We start from the raw sequence: 19008 nt of genomic DNA, 5'->3' as shown, positions 1-19008 counted from the left end.
AACGAACTGTGCGTAAAAAAATGGGGATATGGAGGACTTTACGGACTGTACAAGTGGTTCTAAAAGTCTGCACAAACACTTTGACCGAGGAAATAACGTGTCTCCCAGTCGATTGTGTACATTTACAATGTCAAATTATTATTATTATTATTCTAGTGCACTGAAAATCACCTGCAGGTTTTCCTTGTCACCTTCCTACAACAACTCGCTGCAGCACGCGTGGTATGCGTAAATAATGTCTACCTGGGACCGGTATTAAGTGGGTTTGATATTAAACATTCATTGGATATTCAAAATAATAATAATAAAAAAAACGCTATTATGCACTTAAACCAGTTCATTGAGTTGTGTCAAACCAACTGTTTTTATTTTGTTTATTAACCTTTATTTATACAGGTAAAATCTCATTTAGACCCAGGATCTCATTTACAAGAGAGACCTGTTCCAGGCAGGCAGCAACAAATAACTGAACATACAGGAGACACAGAACACAGACATTAAAGTGGTTTACAGAGGCGATTCTAGAGTCTGTAGGGGCCCTAAGCAACAATTCCCAGGGGGCCCTTCCAACCAACGAAAAATGTATGAGTTCAAAATATTTTATTTTTTTTCGAATTGAATGAAATAACATGGAAAAACATTGTTATTAAAAAGTATGTGAAATTATAAATGTAAAGAACAATACAATACTGTAAATAGCTTTTATAAAACTATATAAACTTAGTAAAACATATACATTACACTGTAAAGAACCCACATTATAAAAAAATATAATAGAACAATAAAATACTGTAAATAACTGAAATAAACATATTTAAACTGAGTAAAAAAGATATGCATTACACTGTAAATAATCCTCTTCATTTTCCAACTTGCAGAACGATAACTTCACACATTGTTAAAGTGAGGTGGGCCCCCTTTAGCGAGGTTTCCTACTGAGATGTCATTGCAAATCGCCCATTGTTGTTTAAGGGGGACGGGGAGGCGGCTGCTCACTGCACAATTCAGTAAAAACAGCCCTCAGGCTCCGAGTGTCGGGGGGCCCCCTATCTGCTCGGGGCCCCAAGTAGTTACCTGCCTGTCAAGACCCTGTGATACACGGCATCCAGCAGTTGCAGGGAGTTAGCAGAGGCATTCATATACACAACATCACCATAATTCAGGAGAGGCAAGAAAGTGGCCGCAACAATACGCTTTCTAGCTTTAAAAGAGAAACAGGATCTATTTCTGAAAAAAAAACAAAAAAAAAACAGCTTTAACTTCAATTTCTTTAGTAACTGGTCAACATGACATTTAACAGAAAGGCTATCATCCGCTGTGATGCCGAGGTATTTGTTAGTGACCACAGACTCAATGGGGGTACACTGAGCAGATGTAATACAGGGTAGAACAGCAGTCACCTTCTTCTTATTTGAAAATAACATAAACTTAGTTTTACCTGCATTTAGAACTAGCCTGAGTTGAGACAATTGTGACCGAAGGGTGTCAAATGCAGACTGCAGATCTGTGAACACCTAGGCAACAGAAGATGCACAACAATAGACAACGGTGTCATCAGCATAAAGATGTACAGATGCATTCATATTTTGGCCCACCTCATTGATATAGATAGTACAGAGAGTGTTGTCCTAAGACAGAACTTTGCGGCACACAGTGTTTAGGAACCCGGAGCAAAGACCATCGGACTGCACACACTGCTCACACTGCATGGTCTGAAATTCCAACGGTGGACAGTCGCTGACATAAAATACTGTGATCGACTGTGTCAAAAGCCTTTGAAAGATCGATAAAAAAAGCGGCACAATATTTCTTGGCATCCATGGCTTCTAACTGTGCACCCCAGATAGTAATATCTCTCATGTATCGCAAGGCTTCTTTCTGAATAATATATGATTTTGCTAAACTTCTATCTATTATATTATTCTTTGTGTTACATAGACTCTATATAACCCTGAAATGTGGCTTATAAGATAACATGAACTGCAAACATTATGCAACGAACTATGGGTAATTTGGGGAGTTCAGGGAATTTTAAACACATCTAAATCAACTTTATGATCATGTTTATTAACTGTACGTGGTTTAAAAAGTCTGCACAGACTGATCCAATGTTCGGTTTTGACCGAGGAAATAAGAGCTAATCGATTGTCGACATAATTGTATATTTACCATTTCAACTATTAAGCAGCGTTACTTCTATTACATATATGTTTTGTCTATATTTATGGAAGCAAATGTGGGTCATATTGCGAATTAAAATGCATTAATAGAAATGCTTTTTCATTTTCAAAATGCAGCTGCATTTTTTGACTCATAAATAAAATTAATAATCAATATTTCAAAATGCATTTTTATTTTCAACTTCAAGACTGCTTATTCTGTGACTTCATTAAAAGACAAAGCAAACGGAGAAATTATATTTTTGTTTTCATGCTCGCTGCAAAAAGTGTTTCTCATAATTCAAATGAGTTGGCAATACAGAGAGGCTACATGTTAATGCATTCTCATTTGCAAAATGACCCACATTTGCTTCCATAACTATTAGCCCTAAGTCATGTTAGAAACGTTAACTTCAACTTAACGATGTCAAAGGTCAGCTACACCCTGTGTACTGCACAGATATCCGTTTGTAAGTTGGCCTGAGCTGATAATAACATGTTTCGCATGTTATATCACAGTGCAGATAACTGGAAGTACCTCAAATAAAAGCTGGAGATGTGTGATATAGAATCAAATTAATCAATTATTACATCGACATGCAGAGGCCTAATAACAACTACAGAAAATAACAAAAAATATGTTTGGGGAAATGTTATTTGACGTGCAATTTCAGTTTTTAAGTGTCACTTTAAAGTAATACAGGCAACATTCTAGACTTTCGACTCACAAGCGACCCCCCCCCCCCCACAATTGTCGTAAAAATACCACTCAGGAGCCGCCACTGCGCCTCAGATCAGCGTAAAGCAGCATGGTCACCTGGGTGAAGGTCATCAATTCAAGCTGCTGTGTTTGGAAAATAAGGCATAAATATCCCGATCCAAGGGACACACACACTGGCTTCAGACTGCACTGACTAATGCAGAAAAAAAACCCCATCTCTTATAGTTAGTAAATGCATATTTTATATTGTTGTGCCAGCATTTAACTTTTGTTTTATTCATGCATTGGGCTTTTTTTGTACATGTTTTTACTTTGTGCTATAACCACAATTGTTTTTCCAATATTTATGTTGGGTTTGGGGGTTGTAAAATAAAACTTACCATTGGTATGGATATGGACTTCTTTTCAATTCACTTAAATGTTCTGGGGGAGGAGCCCCACACCCCTACACCCCCACCAGTGCGTGTCCCCCACATTACCAATGCTTAAATAATCTGTGTTTTATTTGACTCCTGACCTTTGACAATTGTTTATTCTTGCTCACAGGTCCCGGTCGCTCCACGTGGACAGTCGTCCTCAGAAACCCTCTCTGACCTGCAGCTACGTCCACGGCACCTCCACCGTCCCTCTGCTCCCCCAGACCGTGGCTCAGAGCCTGGACAGCACAGTGCAGCGCTGGCCGGATCGTGAAGCCGTGGTCTTCCTTCAGGACGGCATCCGGAAAACCTTTGCACAGTTTCAGCAAGATGTATGCCTCAGATTTAAAATAAATAAATACATAAAAAAACAGTTAGATTAATTAATTAGTTAGTTAGTGAGCTCCAACAACTCAAACTACTGATAAATTATTTGCTTCTCATTTAGAAGTTTTTAGAAGGAATGAGAAAAAAAACCATTGCACATTAACTAGAATAAATTCTGGCACGTAAAAGCGATAAATAAATGTCTTATTTGTATTCGTATATTGTTGCAGGTAGACCAGGCAGCTGCAGGTCTCATTGCTCTGGGCATGGAGCGAGGCGACCGACTGGGAGTCTGGGCACCCAACATTTACGAGTGGATCCTTTTCCAGTTTGCTTCAGCCAAGGCTGGGATTATACTGGTTAGTCTGGAAGAAATGTTTACCTTTAAAGGTTCAGGACGTGTAGGTTTACTGTCAGAAAGGTTTCCACACCCTTATAATGCTGCTTTCACAACATACGCAAGTTTTCATCACTGCATTTTTGTGGGGGACGTTGGGCAGTACGATTTTACCATTATAACATAATATTCCGTCATTCAAGAGGATTTTCTGCAGAATTTCAAAGTAATAGTGTTTTGATAACGAATGATGCATACTTCACAATAAAAACACATTTCCGATAAAAAATAAATATACAATTAAGTAAATAACGTGGACAACTGTAATTAAAACACTAAACAAGCTTATATAATCTAATGTTGAATTTAATACATGTAATAATGCAACAATTTCTTATTATTAATGATAAAATAATAATAATATAGCTAACAAACGAAATTTAGTATTATATTTTGTCTATTATGCTGGCAGCTGTGCCTCAGCCACACTTGCTGTGTTTCAAGGAAGAGGAGGTCACGGGCCATGTTTTCATGATAACTATTTATAGTGGGGCCGGCAGTTTGTACTACTACTTTCTCAGTAATTCATTCACGTGTGGAACAATAACGTTTCATATTGTTGTTCTTGCAGGTTGCGTTGAACCCAGCCTATCAGGCGAAGGAAGTGGAGTTTACGTTAAAAAAGGTATGAAACAGTCCAGGAGTGAAACCTGCTTACATAACATACATTACACACTAGCATGTCAGAATAATAAATGTACATAATTGTTGTGTCCAGGTCCAGTGTAAGGCAGTGGTCTGTCCCACTCACTTTAAAAGCCAGATGTTCTGTGAGATGCTGAGGGAGATCTGCCCAGAGATTGATCAGGCATCAGCTGGTATGATCCAAAGCTCCAGGTAACACAGACCTGTGATCACCTTCCTTGCTTTACACACTCACTTCCTCTGTTATAACATTTGTTTCTCGGCTCTGTCAGGCTGCCAGACTTGCGCATGGTGATCGTGACGGACAGCAGACAGCCAGGGACGCTGCACGTGGAGGATGTGATGCAAGCAGGAGAGAGTCGACACCACAAAGAGCTGATGGATCTACAGAAGAAGCTGTCCTTCGATGACCCCATCAATATTCAGTTCACATCGGTAACTTTCATTATTGCACGTCCTGGTCCGTCCCTTCACCTGAAAACACAGTTTAAGGAAGACTTCACAAAACACTTTTATTTTTTGTAAATTTGAAAGTGAAAAAAACCTCTGCGTGCCTCCAGGAAATCCTAAAAAATGTGGTACAAACATTTAGTTGGACTCACAGATTAAATGATTACAATTTGGCTGTGGTTAACATCTAAGAAATGTCTTGAATGACGTTTTTAAAATTTGGTACAAATCAGTTGGACTTAAAGAAGTATTTACAAGTGGGATATTTGACATTTCAGTACTTACTTCTGACACAAACATCCACGTGACCTGATCAGTCATTGTTGTTCGAAAGTTAACGGTCTGACCTCACTTTGTTAATGCGTAATCTTAAGAACACCATGAGAGTTTCAAATGCGATGTTAAGAGTCATAATTGACATGACCGTGTTTTGTCTTTTAGGGAACTACAGGAAGCCCAAAGGGAACCGTTCTTTCCCATCACAATATTGTCAATAATGCCTACTATATCGGCCTCAGACTGGGATATGCATCAAAAGTAAGTCCATGTTCTCCTCTTGCTTTAAAACATGTAAATAGTAAAAAAATGTGAGTGATCTTGTTTTTCATATTCTTCATCAGCCCCGGGTGCAAGTGTGCGTGCCTGTGCCGATGTACCACTGCTTTGGCTCTGTGCTTGGAGGGATGTGTATGTCAGTGCACGGTGCTACGCTTGTCTTTCCTAGTACTGGCTACAACATTAATGCTAATTTGGAGGCTATTCAGAGTGAAAAGTACATCATATACAACTCGTCACCCAAATGGATTTTCAAATGCATGCTGTGCAGTAAAATAGTTCACCGTCTCCCACTTTTTCATTCATCCTTTAGGTGCAATTTCATCTACGGCACTCCCACAATGTTCATCGACTTGCTTGGCCAACCAGATTTATACAAGTATGACCTGTCATCAGTTGAATCTGGTAAGAAAAATGTTGTTTTCTTGAATTCAGTTTAATGTCTCATCATTATATAATGGCCTCGTTTTTGGTGCTTCAGGGGTCATGGCAGGGTCTCCGTGTCCACCTGAGATTGTTAGGAAACTGATAACAGACATGAACATTAGAGAGATGGCCGTAAGTATTTGATTTGCATGCCCTATACGTTTTTGAAATCACTTCACCAGTATAAAAAAAAACATGTGATGTTTTACAGTTAGGTTATGGAAGCACAGAAACTAGCCCCATTTCATTTCTGGGGTTTCCACAAGACAACGAGGAACTGAAGACAAACACTGTTGGATGCATCATGGGCCACACTGAGGTACGTCTCCTTTTTACAAAAACCCTTGTCGACGCATCTTCATGACGGCACTGTGACTCACAGTGTGACGGTGTGTACAGGCAAAAGTGGTGGACCCCACTACTGGGATGGTTGTTCCTCTGGGAGAATCAGGAGAGCTGATGACCAGAGGCGCTTTTGTCATGCACGGGTACTGGGACGATCCAGAAAAAACCAGAGAGGCGATTTCACAAGATCGCTGGTACAGGACTGGGTAAGATTAATGATCTCTGGTGACTTTCTTTCACTCACCAATCAATTATTATAATTATCACATGTATGTTTTTCCCCCCTGTGCTTTGACAAAGTGACACAGCCAGCCTGAACAGTCTGGGTTACTGCAGAATTGAAGGACGCATGAAAGACATGATCATCCGTGGAGGGGAGAACATCTATCCTGCTGAGATAGAGCAGTTTCTTTATAAACATCCCAAAGTACAGGAAGTTCAGGTGCGAGTCAAAACCACCATCCTCTTGTAGTGTTTGTTATTATAGTTTGTCTGTTTCCATGTGAGATCTAATCTGTTTTTTTCTAGATACATTTCATTGTTGTCACAATAGCCTCCCGTGTGTCTGTTTTTCCAAGGTGGTTGGGGTGAAAGACGAGAGGCTGGGTGAGCAGGTGTGTGCCTGCATCAGGCTGAAGGAGGGTGAGAGCTGCAGTGCAGAGGAGATTAGAGCGTTCTGTAAAGGACAGGTGAGAGGAGGTGATGAATTAAACACACTGAAGCTAAGAACACGGCTGTACGTGATGTTTTTTTTTTTGTTCGCCTTGTTTGTTTCATCTAGATTTCTCATTTCAAAATCCCACATTACGTGACGTACGTCGACAGCTACCCAGTCACTGTTTCTGGAAAGGTAACTTCTGGTCTAATAGTGACACAGAATACAAGAAAGTGATGATTAATCACAATGAATAATAAAATGACTGCTGCTTTTTGTCTTTATAGATCAAGAAGAATGTATTAAAGGACGATATGGAGAAGAAACTAGGCCTTTAACATGAAGGACATCTTGTGCACCTGCTGGAAAACGCAGGACATCTGCCAGGGGGACAGTGATGCATGTGTAGCTAAACTAGGGACTCTAAAAGTGATTTGCTTTTTATTTGTCCAACAATAAATACTTGAAGAGAGCAGACAGCCGATGAAGGCCCCAAAATGGGGTTAAAGGCTCCAGAAAACCTTTTGCTACAATCAAGTTTTTTGTCAAACCACATCATCCTTACCTAAACAATACACAGTATTTTTTTATCATCTCAGTCTTTATTTACTTAAACAATTTGGACAAACATTTTGATATCGTAGTCTTAAACCGCTGTGTGACAGTAAAACTCATATGAACACATGCCATACACAATCTGAAATAAATAGGACCTTATGCCAAATATAAGTATGTACAATGTGGTGTTGGGCAATATCACCATCCTTTACAGCCTATATACACGGATGGTGGAACACACTTTAGTAACAGACTCATAGTGCCTTCAAGTGACATCTGGTATTATTAAATTGCTATGAAGACTAAAGGCTTCAAGTATAATTTCCCGAAAAAAATTGATCTATGACAAGGAGAAATGTGTGGGCAAAACAGATTCAGACAAAAAAAAAATCTGGTTTATTAACCAGTATCTGGTAAAAAAAAAAAGAAAGAAAAAAAAAATCAATACCTCAAATTAGCAGGTAAGTAGAAAACCTGCTGCATGACACAAAGGCTTAACTTTACCATGAACTCACATGAACCAAAGTTAGCAGCCTCAAAAAGAACCCCTGTGTCAGTTTTTTTTACTCGTATTTAAATTCCACTGTGCCTTTAAATCAGGACGAGGTCAGCGAGCCTGTCACAAAACTCGACACAAACAAAACAATGTCAGTACAAACATTTAAACAAAAGGCAAAACGGTTCCCTCGGCTGATGCGCAACAGAGGAAAAGCTTGACTGCAGCGACTCCTGCGAGAAACGGTTTGTTTAGCTCAGAGACGCAGAACCAGCAGGGAGACCACTTCCATATGGATTTATCTCAAGTAGCCAGTAACACGAGGAAAGACCGCACTATAATACATGGCTTTGAACGATCAACATTCACTTCAGTCATTAACATGGGGTTTAACGACGCCCCTCGAAACCCCATTTTAAATACGCACACATGCAGGAAATAGGAAATCTTGCATTTTAAAGCATCCTGTGAGATAAATTAATTTCTATAAACACTTCCCTTTTTTTAAATACAATACATTCTAAATTAATATTAGTTTAACTGTGCAATTTAAGTGAAAATATAGGGACAACATAAGGTTAAGATGAAGCTGTAGTCTGTGAAGGACTTTTTGTCAGGGATAATAGTTTTCAGAGAAAACAGTGGAAAGTTTAAATCATAACCACTTCAGAGTTGAGAGCAACACATTCATATGAGCGCAGAACAGCGCAGCTTTAGGCACATGCAAGTGGGTAGGAACGTATGCACCTACTCACAGATGCATTTAGAGCTGCAAACTGGAGGCAGGTTAATTGTATAGTCAAAGCCTCGCTTCCATACGTCAAGTTCAAAAATGCACAATCCCCATACAAGCAAACACACACACATGCACACATCTTCCTTTCAATTGCACTCACACACATACACATACACACACACAAACACACAATGTGATGGTCTTTCAAGTGTCCTCTCTGTTCCCAAGTTGTGTCGGGCGGAAAGGCGTTTCAGTAGAGTCTGGGATATCTCACACACTCAAAGGCAGCATGCCTGGTGGAGACACAGCTCTGGACGCTGCCATGGAAGTCAAAGAGCTTGGGTCGAGTCCATTAACAGTCCTACAGTAAACAAGGACAAATGTATAGCATTAGCAAAACACAAACACAAACACAAACAAATTTTAAAAGGCAAAATCCAAGTGTCGGGTATGAGGTATAAAATACACATCAACACTGAAGTTGTACCAGATGGGGACACGAGCAGCTGCTGCCTCTTATAGTAAGTTTTGTGTCAGTTAGGTTAAATAAAATGAAGGATTTCTAACAAAAAAGCCACATGATATTTGAAGTTACTGATGGAGGCAGCAGTGGATTTACAACTTCAACGTGCAGTCAGGTCAAATTGTGGATTTTCTCTATGGAGTTTGGTGCACTTTCCACAGCAGACATATTCTAAAGATATTGCAAACATGTCGCCTAGAAGCCTTTATTAATGTGGCAAAAATCGGGTTTTCCATCTGCCCCTGCTGGCAGTCATGTTATCAGTGAGATTGAGTATCAGGCTCCCAGGCAGCTCATGGAAACAGTGGTTCAGCAAGGTCAGTGTTGATAATGTATCAGCACCTGATACTTCTTCACATACACTGCACACAAATTATTTTCTGCACATTCACGCCGTGTTTGTTACAAATTGTGAAGGACTCACGTTTTGTCAAAGTACGAGGTATGTAGAGAGTGAGAGAATTTGGTGGCGTTGCCGTTGATGACCGTGCTGTTGTCAGTGGAGAAATTTTTCCTCGCTGCCTGGTCTTTGGCAAAGTTCCTACATGCGGCGAGTTTGGACTCCAAGGCCTGGTGACAAAGTCGGAAAGAGAATCTATATTTAGCCTCAGTATAAACATCTTTCTGTTTGTTCTGTAGCAGATGAAACACTGTTCCTCGATCTTGACCTATTTAAAGCACCTTTTTGGTTAACTTCACTAGTCCTAAAACAGTTATAGATAAAACATTTTTTTAAGATTTTCATTTAAAAAGAAAAAAGAACACTTACGCCGACTTTTCTCAGGAGATCACCGACTATGTTCAGAGCCGAGATTCGAGCAGAGGGAGTTAGGGAGGAGCTGCCACAGCCATTGGTCAAAGCTAAATCATACAAGTTGATATTAGTAAGCATTGTAGTTCATTTTTCTAATTACAAAGTAAAAATAAAAGAGAATAATGCTCACCTTTTGGGCTGATGAAGGGGTGCTCTATGCTCTTTCCTATAGGTGTTGCTGGGAGGGACAGAGAGGCCTGTACTGCAGAATCTATCTTGTCAATGTCCAATGTGGGTGAGCTGGGTGCTGACATCCTGTCTGTGGTCCGCTCCCGGACTGCAAGCTCCTGTCTCAGGTCTGCAGGAGACAGAGTCAAACTCATATGAAGTACAACTCTGCTATAAAGATGACGTGCTAACTACAGAATGGCTTCAGTGCTTCATCTCTACCTCGTGCTTCATCTTTCAGTCGCTGCACGGATACAAGAAGGGACTCCTTCTCATCCAGCTCACTCTCCAGGAAGGCATTTCTCTCAATGGCCTGGTTTAAACGTCCCTCAAAGTCCTCGAGGGACACTATTGTAGCCCTGCACATAGACAATTAACTGTTAAAGCAGCTCAGGTTCACTAAACTTAAATACATGGAATAATGTCTTATTTGCAGAAACTGGTTATATAGTGGCTATATCAACATTTTCAGTTCTAAGAAACTACTAAGAAATAAACAAATAATTACAGTACAAAAACATGCTATGAATTAAATAAGTTTGTCTAATTAAAAATGGCAGAATAACAGATGTAAGTAGGCTACATCAATCTAAATGTGGAGCATCACGCTGACCTTTTGGCTCTCTCCAGGTCGTCGTTGGCCTGCTCGAGCTCACGGACGTATTTGTTGAGCTGCTCCTTGATGCTGCGGGTCTGACCCAGGTCGTCCTCTAGCATCGAAATCTGCTTATAACTCTGGGCGTATTGCTGCTCCAGCTTTTCCTATTAGAGATGGAAACGGCAAAGAAGATATAAAGAGTTTTGGAGTGAGTGCGTTTGTGTGTCGCTAAACAAGGACAGCAAAGTGACTTTCTGTTCCAGAAAACACCCGTTTTAATCACTTCTGATGAGGTGTGAAAGCACAATTTCGCATTTAAAAAAGCACAAAAGTCATCATCAACAGTAGGAAAACCTAATGACTCATGGGGTCATGACAGAGCAAGTAAAGACGCCTCCCTGTTCCCTTGATAAAGGCGCTGTGGCGGAATGCATGATTTGTCTCTTGGGCTCATTTTCACAGTTCATTTTTAGCATTAGCTGCTGGGAGCCCGCTCACATGTTGGACCATGTGAAAAATCACAACAATTTTCTGCTGAACACACAGTGGCCTCAGTATATATATATACACACACACACACCGTATGGTCATTTTCTCAAAAGGAGTCCAGTGAAAGTTTCTGGCTAACAATGCCTCGGCCCTTGTCATTTTCTACTTCCTTCGTCCTCAACCGGATATCAAATTAAGAAGTGCTGGAAGATTATGTAACACTAATCCTTAGTAACACTTACTTAACAAATTAGACATTGGAACTTATCCTTGGGATCCAGCAGAGCTCTTAAATAACGTTATGGCCGTCCTGACACACAGACCATAAAACCAACTGTTTCAAAACAACTGTTGGCAAGTCACCAGACATGATTACCTTGATATTGGCCATCTCATTCCTCAGTCTTTCATTTTCAATCTGTAGATCTCGAAGGCGGTGTTCTGCCTGGCTAAGCTGTGCTTCCAACTCGGCCTCCAGTTCACGGCTTCCCTCCTGGAACTCCTGCAGCTCCTCCTGTGCATTGAGGCAACTGGATGGTACAAAACAATCACTGTCAATTACCGGCCACCTTGTTCATTGTTCACCGTTCAACAGTGCAGAGATGACTGCCTGAATGAGCTCAAGACAAGCGTTTGGCTTTTGTCCTGTACGATCAGTCCAGGTCAGGCATGTCACAGCAGTTTTATCTCCACTGGCCAGAAATAAACCTGCATGAATCGGGGGTAACATGTTTTGAAGACATTTAACCTTCAATTCTGCTTCTGTCTCTGCCAAACAGGAAATAGTGCACGGCTCAGCATTGTCGAGTTAGGCATTCTAAATATACAGCTCTTAGGAGACAGCTGAACTGTGACAGTAGGTGGTTTTGGAAGAAGAGCAGAAAAACAGGCCTGCTGTCATGTGTCCTCAGTTGTAGAAGAGGTTAAAGGACAGTGAGTGAGAGGGCAAAAAAACAGGATGAGGACATTATGCAAAGAAACAGGAAGTATGTAAATGCTGGTCAGAGCAAAACACCCAGGATAATTTATGACCTTGTTTGGGTCATACTAAATATTCTACTGCAGAGCGGGAAAGAGAAAGACCCAGAGGGCAGTGATGATACAATCTCTAATGTCTTTTTGCCTGTTGTCAGTGACAATGTGGTTCACACTGTTCTGAGATCAGCTGACTTGTGCCAGAATAATGGCCTCTCAGTGGCTCTACACAGCAATGGCATCCATGAATCAGTTGTTGTGCGAGACTCGTTCCAGTCATACCAGTGTGACAGAGGCTGCTTCATCAGCACGCTGGGCTCCCATTACCTCCCAGTTTGACCACACACACACTTGTTCTCCCTCGAGCTCTTCACGGTTTAAAATGACCGACAATGCTTGACAAAGACAAGCATTAAATTACTGAATGTCTTTTACTGATGACGATACACCACGTTATGTCATTGTAGCCTGGTCAATTTCAAAATAAAACTAGGGAAATAACTTCTCAATAAGGCTGAGCAATTCAATAATTTTCATTAGAATTTGAAACAAAGTAAATTACAAAGATAATCTGTTTGTTTTCGATTGCTTAATGCCAATTAAATTAAAGTTTATTAAAGACATGGTGGAAACGACTAATATCTTAACTTGTCATCCTTGCATTAACTCATTGGCTTACAATGCCGTCTATAGAAGTCAATTCAAGTACAACCGTTAATGGATAACGGCTAATGACGTTGGCAGGATGGGGCTGAGTATAGTGGTTCATATTCTGATGGTATCATTTGGAAACTCTAAATTTCAAACTGAAGCTTTCCCTCAGCATTTACTTAAAAAAATCATATCAAAAATCAAATCCCACCATCCCAAATGAGATATTTTACCTCAAATCATTCAACCCCATTTCTAATAAACACAACACATTGGTGATGCGATTGCCTTAATCCTGAGAAAAAACACGCACAAAACATCAGTGACGAGTCGTGTCGAACTGTACACTTGATGTTATTTCTTCTATGAACTGATGTTGTAGCTCAACGGGCGTTTGCCAGAAAACCACCAGCGTTTAAACCCCCCCTCCATCCGGTTCCTCCACCAACAGAGAACAAAGAGAAAATGCACATGCACCAAGTTCAACAAAGATCTGACACGACATTAGTAAGCACCGTTGCAGCTTATACCCACATGTGCCGTGGTCGCTCTGTTCTTGAAATCAAAGATGGAGTCATTTCCTCCTACAGTAAGCCACAGCTGCTTGTGGGCACATGTTAAAAAGCTTGGTTTATTCGCCTTATATGGCAAACATACACACGCTGTTCTGGGATGAAACTTTTATTAAGATTATGGAAAAGACCAAAATACATATTCAGCAAATTCTTATCAGCCTATTATGTAATATTATCTTATCTCATTATCTGAGGTTAATGTTTCCTTCTCTATGTGGGATTTCTGCCATCTGACGAACTGGCACATTATTACATGACCCAATTTGAAAAAATAAGCTTGGCAGACAGCAATATTACAAACCATATGGTCTGAATGCATGTATTCATAAGCACAGACAGAGCATCCTGAATGATTCACATCAGCTCTCCTAGCAAAGAACCCAAGTGATTTACACATTAACTCACATTACATATGACAAATACACAATGTTGCTTACCTTTTCTTGTATTTGAGGGCTTGCGACTTCCAGTAATCAACTTCCTCGTCCTTTGTCAAAAATTTGGGAATCATCTCTGTGTCCATGTCAGGGCAACCTGAGGATTAAATTCAAATATTGATTAGCTATTACAATGTTCCATCAGCTACAGAAACGAGCCGGTGAGTCAAACATGGTACAGCACTTTCACTATGTTTGCATCCTTTCAGCATGTACAGTCAGATACAGTGCATTCCCTTCTAATCTCGGGTATGAAAAACCAAGATAGGAAATTTCCCTTGATCCTCAGTGGAGAACGGAACAAATCTCTTTATATATACAGAAACTGACAACCTTTAATTATTGAACAAAGCCTGACTGAATTATTATTTTTGTAACCCCCAACAGTTAAACCCATGATGACCACATGCCATATTCATTAGCGGCGAGCAATGTTAATTAAATGTGAAATAACGTGAGACTAATTGCCAACAGATCAAAGGCCTCTGTTGTGGGCATCTTGCTCTGGAGCATAAAAAAAGGTTTATCCACCTCCTGTTAACACTAACTGGTCAACTCTGCCTCAGTCTGTGATTTAGTTTCAGAAAATGATTAAACATATTCTGGGAAGAGCCCCTCTGTATGTTCTGTGTCAAAGGGGAACGCTCACTGTAGCCCACAGGAATGCCACTGCTGTGCCTCTAGAAATATTTATAATCCAACCTGATCTCACCGGGACTATCCTGCAGACAAGATATTTAAAAAGCTTTTTAATTTTGACATTATACTAGACTAAATTGGGCCTAGGCAAAATACTTTTTCCTGCCAAAAGAGAAACATCTCTATCCTCAGCGATGGAGACTTAGAGGAAGGGCTGTCTGCTCTATAGTTACACATTCCTCTGACATGGCGTCATCAACAACTTACTCATTGCAGACTCCTCACGTGTGTGTACACTACTCAGGAAATCTCAAAGGAACCTGGAAACCAATGTACCAAGTTTGGAGATGACGAAATGTTCCAAAGTTGACATAACATGTTGCTTTGTGTGTTAATCCCTCCAAAAAAACACCCAAAACATGTCTTCCAATTATAAGAAACACCCACAAATTCGAGCTAATCCAGTAGAAATCTATTATTATGATGACGAATGTGGTCTGTTACTCTCTAATCATCCATGAGACTCTCTTGGGATTTTCTTTCTGAGCAACAGGAAAGTGATTCAGATAAAACAAAAAGAAACCCACTCATAAACAAGGCATGACTGTATATTAGCTCACTGACAGGATTCTTAAATCAAATGGGCTAATCCACCCCCGACCAAAGCTATTTCACACATTCACCAATGACTGCCACTGTACCGGTAACTTAATACAACACTTATACGAGATGAAATGTGTGCGCTATTATTGCCATATCACATAACAGTTCAAGTGCTGAGACTTTTTTTTTGTTTTTGTCCTCTCTCTGATTACAACATCCTTTGGTGCAGTGACAGCTCGGCCCCGGGATCTATTCGTCAGTGGTAACAATGTCAGGACAGGCGGGGACACAGTGGACAAGGAATGGGCGACAGTCCACTTACACTGTGGAAACAGAGGGACTTTACAGACAAGGTAGTCATGAAGAGACAGTTTCCTTTCACCAGATTCTTGTTTCTACTTCCTCTTTTTTTTGCTGGAGATACTGAGAATTAGTGCTGACGCTGGTGTAGTCACATCTGTATATTTAGAAGTAGGCATGGGATGAGTTGTACATTTTCTATCATGATTATGCAGAAAAAAAAATAACAATCATGATGTTATTGCAATAACATAACTTTTTATCTAGGCATTATAATCGTAAACGAGCAGGGTTTTTTGTCCGTACTCTTCCTTAACTGTGTTTGGATCTGTTTAAAAAAAAATATGGGCAACTACCTTTACTTATGTTTGGGACAATGAATCGGAAAAAAAATCGAATTGTAAGATAAATTTTTATCTTACAATAAAATGTATATTAACATCTTAATATACACAAAAACACTAAATAAATAGAGATAAAAGGTGTTTGCTGACAGACTCCAGTTAATATCAACTCTTTATGATTTTGATCAACTTTTTCATGAATGACAGTTAAAAAGCAAAATGATATGTTGTACCAATAAAGAATCATATTGCACTGTCACACATAATTACAATTTTACTAAGCTCTACTAACGTTAAAACAAATAACTTATGTTGCCAAATAATATTGTATACATGTCCCACCCATATGTTAAGACCTTGGATGATGGAGGGATGAGGGAAAACAGATTTAATTTTGTCTTATACTGTTTTACAGTGTGTGGTGTCAATATTCCCCAGAACTGGGCACATATTTAGGTTATATAAGCAAGAGAATGTGCAGTTTTACTACAAAAAGGCTGTACATTTCGATTTAATTCATGAAAGCAACACTGAGATAAAGGTAACAGCTGCTATATAATATATAGTGGTTGGTCATCTTCAGCTTTAGTATGAATGTTTACAAAACATTATACATTGGAAATTCCCTTAAAATTACCGTAATATTCAGGACCAGACTGGCAGGTTGTCGTTCAGGCTAATTGAATAGCTGTTGTCAGTGAGTCGGTGTCGAGCTTTCTCTGTATTGTGTGGTTTGTCAGGCAGTAGAGAGGCTAAGCTAAACACCAACACGTTCTCTCGATGGCGTCGAACAATAAAAGATAAACATTAACCGTGTGAAATTATAAAGCTAAAAGAGCACAGCTGAAACCGAGCGTCGCCATAAAACGCAGACACAGGAGCTGCGGCTGAGGAGCTCCTACAACAGCACGACACTCACCAACATGTCCACCGTGAATAGAAGCGAACCGTTGAATGAAATCAACTACCTGCTCATGTCCAAATGTGTCCAACTGTCTTCAGTCTCAGCGGGTTGACGTCCTCAAACAGCCGGGAATACACATCCAGTCCAACACACAGTCTGCCGCTGCTCTGACCCACCCGGAGTGACGAGCTGTGTTTAGGAAACTGCCAACGCGACTCCCGGAAGCAACGTAAAATCCCAACTGAGGGAAACGTACGCGGTGACGTACTTTACGTTACGTCAGAAATGGGTAGGGCATTCATGGAAGCAGAAGTGATTTTACGTTTACGTCAGAAATGGGCAGGGCAGCGTTCATAGAGGCCGATGTAGAGACAGACAGACAGACAGACAGATAGACAGATAGACAGATAGATAGATAGATAGATAGATAGATAGATAGATAGATAGATAGATAGATAGATAGATAGATAGATAGATAGATAGATAGATAGATAGATAGATAGATAGATAGAAAGAAAGAAACTAAAGTTAAGTTACTAACACAATTATGGTGAGACATATTTTTTAATTTATTTGTTGCTCATTTGAAAAGAAAAAAGAGAAAATAAAAAAAAAAATATGCCGCACCTTTTTTTGTAGCAATTCATCACAGTGACCACAAGATGGCGAAAGATGTCAGGTAATAAAGAACCACACGGTTGGCACGTGGTTGACAAGTGTACCTCCAAAAGTTGTCTATTAATTATTGAATAATATGAACATAAATTATAGTTTCAAGATTAGTGCTATTTTTGGTGCTATTTTCAAAATGTAATTACTGAGAATAACTCATTAACTGGAGAAATATGTTGTAATAGATGAATTAGTTGGGGACTGGATATATATATATATATATATATATATATATATATATATATATATATGTATATATATATACATATCGGCTTTTGTAAATAAAAACAAATATAATCATGCATTATTGTTACCTACAATAGACAATTGTCCCCAACTAATTCATGTGTTACAACATATTTCTCCAGTTAATAAATTATTCTCAGTAATTACATTTTGAAAATAGCACCAAAAAAAGTCTTAAAACTATAATTTATGTTCAATTTCTTTTTGATCAAATGGGACAAATAAACTTTGCTCTTAATTGCACATGTGATTTTTATTTAAAAAAAAAAAAGATTCTTCATTAAGTTAAGACTTTTGTGAACAAGATGAAGTATGAACCAGCTTGGCCACTTAGTGCCAATAATGTTGCTCAGTGGACACAATCAGTGGCGTCGCCGCAGCCACAGGTGGCAGGCCCTGTTTTACAAGGATTCTCTCTCGCCTCCACCCACAGCCAAAAAAAGTGAGTAAAGTCATGCGCTGAGCAGAACGAAACCAGGAGAGGACACCACGTTAGATTTACTGCATAGTCTGGCTGAATAATAACCTTCAGCTCAGTAGCTGCTGTCGTTATGTTTCCTTCATTGTACAACGAGGACAGTAAGGAGGACGCACAAGAGTGTCCAGTGTGTTATGAGAGCCTGTCGGGCAGTGAGAGGACGCTGAGCTGTGGACATGTTTTCTGCCACGACTGTCTGGTCAAAACCCTGGTCAGCATCAACACCGGCGGGAACATCAGAGACACGATCGCGTGTCCTGTGTGCCGTCACCTGACATTCATCAAGAAACAAACGCAATCGCTGGTTTCCGTGGCGGTGGACAAGGATCCACATGAGGCGCAGACCCTCGAGGTTCCTCTCCCTCTGTCTCTGGAGCAGGTCCAGAGCGCACGGCGCACCTCCGGTGACACTTTGCCGTCGGGACTGAACTGGATCACTCGTTTCTTCGGGGACATCTCCGATCGTGTGCGCAGACAGAGGCTGGTAAGCCCCGGCAATAATGCATCTCAGATCTTTATCATAAGCGCTGAAGGGAGACCCATGGTCGAGGATGACGCGCTCAGTGTTGTGATGACTGTAGTTCAACCTCAGCGCAGGCGAAGGCTCAGAATCTGCACAACTGCACGGTGTCTGCTCGTATTGCTCTCTGCCTTTACTCTTCTCGCACTGGTGGCTGCTACTCTACCCTGGATTTTATTGGCATAA

At 40.1% G+C, this 19008-nt stretch overlaps 3 protein-coding genes across 3 annotated transcripts; 2 read left to right on the top strand and 1 right to left on the bottom strand.

Moving 5' to 3' along the window:
• Positions 1 to 1320: 1320 nt before the first annotated feature.
• LOC310932512 (medium-chain acyl-CoA ligase ACSF2, mitochondrial-like) lies at positions 1321 to 7434 on the top strand (the record flags this gene model as incomplete). Its single annotated transcript, XM_083895837.1, has 16 exons — positions 1321 to 1328; positions 3427 to 3628; positions 3854 to 3982; positions 4592 to 4645; positions 4739 to 4857; positions 4938 to 5100; positions 5557 to 5652; positions 5736 to 5887; positions 5984 to 6075; positions 6152 to 6228; positions 6308 to 6415; positions 6496 to 6647; positions 6742 to 6883; positions 7020 to 7130; positions 7223 to 7291; positions 7384 to 7434. The coding sequence occupies 16 exons, from the start codon at positions 1321 to 1323 to the stop codon at positions 7432 to 7434; spliced, it is 1725 nt and encodes a 574-aa protein (XP_083751963.1).
• Positions 7435 to 7742: 308 nt separating this feature from the next.
• Positions 7743 to 17098, bottom strand: ndel1b (nudE neurodevelopment protein 1-like 1b). Its single transcript, XM_083896865.1, has 9 exons — positions 16971 to 17098; positions 14117 to 14213; positions 11855 to 12008; positions 11005 to 11153; positions 10614 to 10750; positions 10354 to 10521; positions 10179 to 10270; positions 9834 to 9979; positions 7743 to 9247 (listed from the first exon to the last, which is right to left on the bottom strand). Exons 2-9 carry the CDS (start codon positions 14200 to 14202, stop codon positions 9157 to 9159), a joined length of 1023 nt encoding a protein of 340 aa, XP_083752991.1. The 5' UTR covers positions 14203 to 14213; positions 16971 to 17098; the 3' UTR covers positions 7743 to 9156.
• Positions 17099 to 18375: 1277 nt separating this feature from the next.
• Positions 18376 to 19008, top strand: LOC310932511 (RING finger protein 222; the record flags this gene model as incomplete). Its single annotated transcript, XM_083895836.1, has 1 exon — positions 18376 to 19008. One exon carries the CDS (start codon positions 18376 to 18378, stop codon positions 19006 to 19008), a length of 633 nt encoding a protein of 210 aa, XP_083751962.1.

The sequence above is a fragment of the Microchirus variegatus genome, assembly GCF_963457635.1.
Source record: "Microchirus variegatus genome assembly, chromosome: 10".
NCBI classification, from domain to species: domain Eukaryota; kingdom Metazoa; phylum Chordata; class Actinopteri; order Pleuronectiformes; family Soleidae; genus Microchirus; species Microchirus variegatus.
The sequence above is the reverse complement of the archived record's forward strand: the minus strand, read 5'-3'. Positions and strand labels throughout refer to the sequence as shown.